Genomic DNA, 6,657 nt, shown 5'->3' on the forward strand with positions numbered 1-6,657 from the left:
ATATTAAATTAAATAAATAATTATACTAAGAAAATTGTAAAAATAAAACACCACTCGAACCATATGGATGTTACAGGATCTCATTAGGAATGCGCACGTGTCCCATGGACCCATCCAACGTCCTACACTAACTATAAATGGAAAGACACGTACCGGTCTCCGAAAAGCGGGAGCCACGTTGGCGGAAAATGGCACCATGAAACAACAATATCCATAGGGAGATGACCGGATGCAAGCGGTCACTGGCGCCACGCAATATGGGGACCCACGTCTGACAACTGGCGACGCTTTTACGGACTGATAAGCAGGGCGTAGAGTTTGTGGATGAGATTTGATTTGAGGGTGAGAAAAAGGACCCAACAAAATATAATAAAATAAAGGTAAGAAAATTGAAAAAGAGAAGCAATAAAAAATAAGAAAAAGCGCAACGGTGGGTGTTAGAAGCATCAACCACTAAATAAGTGCCACTTGGCAGGATGGATGGGAGTTTCCCTCTTGCGTCCTTAGCAGCCTCAAATTAAAACGACTCCTTCCTTTTTAAAAAATAAAAATGAAAAAATGAAAAATGGTAGAGAAATTATAGTGGCTGAGATTGCTTCTCCTTCGGGAAGAGTTTGGTGTCGATGCTTCTGGCTTGTTGTAGTTGTACTTGCAGAGTTTGCTCTCCCAAACACTCTTCTTCTAATCTTCTTCTTCCTACAGTTNGCCTCCGGGGAGAATTCCCTCAATTCTCATGCATGATCGCTCTTCCAAGCCTCCTCCTCCTCCTCTTCTTCTTCTTCTTCTCCTCCTTCTTCTCCTTCTTCATGACTTTGTTCCAAGGTACTTTACTGTTTGCTTTCTGTTTTCTCTTCTTCTTTCTTTATAATTTCTTTTTCCCCTCTTTTTGGTTTGGTTTCCGAGAAAATATAATCTCCAGAAACTGATAATCGATTTATTCTTCGCCTTTTCGTTTTCCTCTCTTTGGTTATGTTCACAAAATAAATTGCAGGATTCGAATACATCAGGTACGCTGAGCTGAACTTTTCTGCTAGGATAGTCTCTCGTTAAATATTCGCTACTACAAACAGCTGAACTTTCCTTTGCGATTAGTTTTTCTCGGTAACCAAACAAGAGAATGGAAATTGTTAATTAGTTTTTGTAGTGACAGAGATAGTATTAATTAAGTGATGTAAGAAGTCAGAAGCTAGAAGTGGTCTGAGATATTTACTAATTATAGTTGTTTCCACGTTTGGAAGGTTTCAGCGCTGTGGAGTTCGTTTTGGTGAGGATTCTGATTAAGGAATTTTCTTTTATTCTTTGGGAGAAGCGTCTCTCTCTCTCTCTCTCTGTCGCGGTGGATTCTTAAAATTTGATAAATCTTTTTCTTATAGTTCTTTCTATCTATTATCTTGTTTGTGTTATGACTTTATGAGTTGGAATGCTTATGAATAACTGTTGATTCCAAACAGAGACGGATCTCTACCTATTCTTCTCGCTTTGTTTATTTTGCAGTAGCAACCTCTTCTTTCTATCAGATACTGCTTACTTTCACCATAACGGCTTTAGGATTAGCTGTGCTCCATGTCACAAAGGACGAAAGGAGATATTCCTTTTATCCATTCCTTGTCAGGGAAGATCTGAAGCAGCGTCAGCTGCACACGTCCTGTAATGGATGCATACTCCTCTGGAGAAGAAGTGGTTGTTAAGGTCAGTTTATTGCAGTACATGGAAATCTTTAACTTGTCATGATGCAGCTCTGATTTTCTCTTGAAAGGAAATTAAACGATTTTAGTTTCATTAACTAATGAGATAACTGGCAATTGCAGACAAGAAAACCATATACAATTACGAAGCAAAGAGAACGATGGACAGAGGAGGAGCATAATCGGTTCCTAGAAGCCCTAAAGCTATATGGGCGAGCATGGCAGCGGATAGAAGGTAATATTTTACTCCCAACCGACGCCTAATTTTTTAATTTTTGTTTTTTGGCATTTCACCTGATGAATATGTTCAGTTTAGATTGCCAATTAATCTCGAAATATATCCGGACTCAAAATTTTGAAATTGATGTCAGCTGCTGACTTTCTTTTTAGGAAAAATAAATAGATCTTAACTGGAAACTCTTTTTTCTCCCGTCTTCTACCCGTTTTTCTTTTATCGTGTTTTGATTCTGTTGTGCAGAGCATATAGGAACAAAGACTGCTGTGCAAATCAGGAGCCATGCACAGAAATTCTTTTCAAAGGTCAATGGGTACCTTCTCATCTCGGATCATATGTTAGAAATATTGATCCTTTTACATGAATATATGCTTTTTCTTGACTTGCTATTGATTTATTTAGTAGTTTGGTACATCATTTAGTACACTTTAATCAATACAATTCCTGTCCATTGCCATAAAATAATTCTGTATCTAAACTGTTGCTTTCGAACTTGAAAGATCTTACATGAAAATTAAGTAAATCTGACAAATTGACCAACTTTGTCAGGGAAATTCAAAGCAAAAGTGATTCTTTGATGTTAATGTTTTGTTCAGAAAGTTGTTAGCTCTTTTTTTTTTTTACCAAAGATAGGAGACTCGAACCCGCAACCTCTTAATTGAGTATGGGGAGACAATGCCATTTGAGCTATAACTCATTGGCGAAAGTTGTTAGCTCTTTCTAAAGGCACTTGTGAGGATGGTATTGAATTATGGTTGATGATGCCTCCGGGGACCGTTAGATGAATTCCCTCAATTCTCATGCATGATCGCTCTTCCAAGCCTCCTCCTCCTCCTCTTCTTCTTCTTCTTCTCCTCCTTCTTCTTCGTCACCATGACTTTGTTCCAAGGTACTTTACTGTTTGCTTTCTGTTTTCTCTTCTTCTTTCTTTATAATTTCTTTTTCCCCTCTTTTTGGTTTGGTTTCCGAGAAAATATAATCTCCAGAAACTGATAATCGATTTATTCTTCGCCTTTTCGTTTTCCTCTCTTTGGTTATGTTCACAAAATAAATTGCAGGATTCGAATACATCAGGTACGCTGAGCTGAACTTTTCTGCTAGGATAGTCTCTCGTTAAATATTCGCTACTACAAACAGCTGAACTTTCCTTTGCGATTAGTTTTTCTCGGTAACCAAACAAGAGAATGGAAATTGTTAATTAGTTTTTGTAGTGACAGAGATAGTATTAATTAAGTGATGTAAGAAGTCAGAAGCTAGAAGTGGTCTGAGATATTTACTAATTATAGTTGTTTCCACGTTTGGAAGGTTTCAGCGCTGTGGAGTTCGTTTTGGTGAGGATTCTGATTAAGGAATTTTCTTTTATTCTTTGGGAGAAGCGTCTCTCTCTCTCTCTCTCTGTCGCGGTGGATTCTTAAAATTTGATAAATCTTTTTCTTATAGTTCTTTCTATCTATTATCTTGTTTGTGTTATGACTTTATGAGTTGGAATGCTTATGAATAACTGTTGATTCCAAACAGAGACGGATCTCTACCTATTCTTCTCGCTTTGTTTATTTTGCAGTAGCAACCTCTTCTTTCTATCAGATACTGCTTACTTTCACCATAACGGCTTTAGGATTAGCTGTGCTCCATGTCACAAAGGACGAAAGGAGATATTCCTTTTATCCATTCCTTGTCAGGGAAGATCTGAAGCAGCGTCAGCTGCACACGTCCTGTAATGGATGCATACTCCTCTGGAGAAGAAGTGGTTGTTAAGGTCAGTTTATTGCAGTACATGGAAATCTTTAACTTGTCATGATGCAGCTCTGATTTTCTCTTGAAAGGAAATTAAACGATTTTAGTTTCATTAACTAATGAGATAACTGGCAATTGCAGACAAGAAAACCATATACAATTACGAAGCAAAGAGAACGATGGACAGAGGAGGAGCATAATCGGTTCCTAGAAGCCCTAAAGCTATATGGGCGAGCATGGCAGCGGATAGAAGGTAATATTTTACTCCCAACCGACGCCTAATTTTTTAATTTTTGTTTTTTGGCATTTCACCTGATGAATATGTTCAGTTTAGATTGCCAATTAATCTCGAAATATATCCGGACTCAAAATTTTGAAATTGATGTCAGCTGCTGACTTTCTTTTTAGGAAAAATAAATAGATCTTAACTGGAAACTCTTTTTTCTCCCGTCTTCTACCCGTTTTTCTTTTATCGTGTTTTGATTCTGTTGTGCAGAGCATATAGGAACAAAGACTGCTGTGCAAATCAGGAGCCATGCACAGAAATTCTTTTCAAAGGTCAATGGGTACCTTCTCATCTCGGATCATATGTTAGAAATATTGATCCTTTTACATGAATATATGCTTTTTCTTGACTTGCTATTGATTTATTTAGTAGTTTGGTACATCATTTAGTACACTTTAATCAATACAATTCCTGTCCATTGCCATAAAATAATTCTGTATCTAAACTGTTGCTTTCGAACTTGAAAGATCTTACATGAAAATTAAGTAAATCTGACAAATTGACCAACTTTGTCAGGGAAATTCAAAGCAAAAGTGATTCTTTGATGTTAATGTTTTGTTCAGAAAGTTGTTAGCTCTTTTTTTTTTTTACCAAAGATAGGAGACTCGAACCCGCAACCTCTTAATTGAGTATGGGGAGACAATGCCATTTGAGCTATAACTCATTGGCGAAAGTTGTTAGCTCTTTCTAAAGGCACTTGTGAGGATGGTATTGAATTATGGTTGATGAGTCATGGTACATCAAAATGAGATTGAGAAATTTACATTAGATAATAAAGGAGGTTAAAATCGTACATAAAACGTGATGGAAACTAAGTAATGGATATAACTATGTGTATCAGTAATGTTTCTAGATATGTCAAAAGATTATTTATGTTTAACATGGAAGCTTCTTTTTGGTGTATGTTCAAGTTGACTTAGAATGAAATAAATATAATACTCTGATTACAAAAACTTTTCATCTTATTGATTTGTTAAATTGTGATACTTTCAATGAAAACAAAATGTCATGAAGTTGATGCCCACTCCATAAACAATTAAACATAGTGTATGTAAGGATAGTATGACCCAATTTACATCACTGCACATTATGCATAGTGTTGGAGGCCCATTTTGGTATTCTAATCAGTGGCTTTTGGAGAACACATTACGCTACTGACTAAACAAGTAGAGAAAGTTTAACTACCTTCTACATTAAGGTTAAGCATTTCAAGGGTAAACCATCTTTGCAAAAGAAATCCAAATTTCCCTATGCTGCCGTAATATACAATAAATCCAAGTGCAAGAATCTTCAATATGCTATTGCGTATAAGTATAGAAGTTTCATGGATGTAGTTCAAATTAATAATGAGTAACGACTTAATGACTACTAGAGGTTCATTCAGAAAATTTAATGGATTTTAAGGCTGTAGGGTTCTTAAGTGAGATTTACAATGCTAATTTATAACTAAGAAAGTTGACCCTGCAAACCAACAAGTTTGGTTGGAATTCCAGCACTTTCAAAGCTAGTATGTAAGTCAGCCGGATCATGTGTGTATATGGACCAAGTGTAAGGATAATGTATTGGGTATTTAGGCTTTGTACTTTGTGTAGAGAAGTAAAGGAGGACAATAATTTAATGCCTAGAATGACAGGGTCTAGAGGATTGTTATCTAGCTGCAAAATCAGTGCCTATTAGAGTATAATGCAAGATAAGACAACACAGAGAGAAATGGAATCGTTTCTCATAACTCTTATTGAATACTCAATAACTCCAATGTTATTCTTCATTGAATATATCAGACGCACTTGTATATAGTATGTATATGCACAAAAGTAAAAGGATTTGGACACTGATAGTCTGATAGAGTAACTCCCTTATTCATTTGTTATGGCCTTTACTAAATTGCTTACAATTGCTGAAATTACAGTGCTCCTTAGGTGAAGGAAAAAGCTCAGGACATAACTTCAGTCTTAGGTATTTGTATGGGTTACATTTTCTGATGCACCTATGATTTCTGTGTTAAGCACAAGTCAATAACTGTTCTGAATTGAGTTACCATGCCAAACCCTTTTACTGGGTTCTATTTGGAGAATAGAAGGGGGCCTTCACTCTATTCGACAATAACCTACCGATAGCCACTTTGATACCAGCTATCAGTATTCAGTATTCACCTTAATCCAGCCTATAGATAACCCTTTCTGTGGCATCGATAACCAAGGGTCTGATACCATTGTTAAATACCTAAGGAAAGTGAAAAACCACACCTAAAAGCAATAGGATTTGGACTCTGGCAGTCTGATAGAGTAACACCCTTATTCTTTTTTTATGGCATTTACTAAATTACTTACAGTTGCTGAAATTACACTGTACGCATTAGGCGAAGGAAAAAGCTTAGGACATAACTTCAGTCTCAGGTATTTGGGTTACAATTGCTGAAATTACACTATACGTATTCGGTATTCACCTTAATCCAGCCTATATGTAATTTCCATGGTGCTGACAACCAAGGTTCTAATACCATTGTTATGTACCTAAAGAAGGTGGGAAACCACACCCAAAAAGCTAGCCATTAAGGAGAGAGAACCACTTTCCTTAAATATAACGTCAAGTATCCCAATTACCCGATGTGAGACTTTGGGCACTGTAATGGACATATAATATGTGAATTAATATTGGTTTTAAAGTTGAAAAAAGGAGTTGGGTTTGGGTGGGTTTTGGGTTTTGGATCCTTCCGG

At 36.5% G+C, this 6,657-nt stretch overlaps 2 protein-coding genes across 4 annotated transcripts in view; both read left to right on the top strand.

Annotated features, from left to right (window-relative positions):
- LOC107646131 (protein LHY) overlaps nucleotides 1-6,657 on the top strand; it is a gene marked incomplete in the record, with an annotated part of 13,037 nt that overhangs the window by 2,605 nt on the left and 3,775 nt on the right. For 2 of the 3 annotated variants that reach the window (XM_021104215.1, XM_016350323.2), the window contains 5 exon segments: nucleotides 2,683-2,809; nucleotides 3,226-3,251; nucleotides 3,482-3,676; nucleotides 3,796-3,907; nucleotides 4,151-4,212. In XM_021104215.1, the coding sequence (XP_020959874.1) occupies nucleotides 3,638-3,676; nucleotides 3,796-3,907; nucleotides 4,151-4,212 (213 nt within the window). 3 annotated transcript variants of the gene reach the window in all.
- On the top strand, nucleotides 712-1,867 carry LOC110263711. The gene is made up of 5 exons (XM_021105468.1): nucleotides 712-822; nucleotides 992-1,007; nucleotides 1,239-1,264; nucleotides 1,495-1,647; nucleotides 1,809-1,867. The coding sequence occupies exons 1-5, from the start codon at nucleotides 738-740 to the stop codon at nucleotides 1,865-1,867; spliced, it is 339 nt and encodes a 112-aa protein (XP_020961127.1). The 5' UTR covers nucleotides 712-737.

Source organism: Arachis ipaensis, chromosome B06, assembly GCF_000816755.2.
Source record: "Arachis ipaensis cultivar K30076 chromosome B06, Araip1.1, whole genome shotgun sequence".
Taxonomy (NCBI): domain Eukaryota; kingdom Viridiplantae; phylum Streptophyta; class Magnoliopsida; order Fabales; family Fabaceae; genus Arachis; species Arachis ipaensis.

What these genes read in the sequence shown, in the direction of transcription:
- LOC110263711 (XM_021105468.1), top strand. Translation starts at nt 738, where the DNA reads ATGATCGCTCTTCCAAGCCTCCTCCTCCTCCTCTTCTTCTTCTTCTTC. An exon ending in GCGCTGTGGAGTTCGTTTTG is followed by an intron (nt 1,265 to 1,494) that starts GTGAGGATTCTG and finishes TTTATTTTGCAG; the next exon opens with TAGCAACCTCTTCTTTCTAT. An exon ending in GCGTCAGCTGCACACGTCCT is followed by an intron (nt 1,648 to 1,808) that starts GTAATGGATGCA and finishes TGGCAATTGCAG; the next exon opens with ACAAGAAAACCATATACAAT.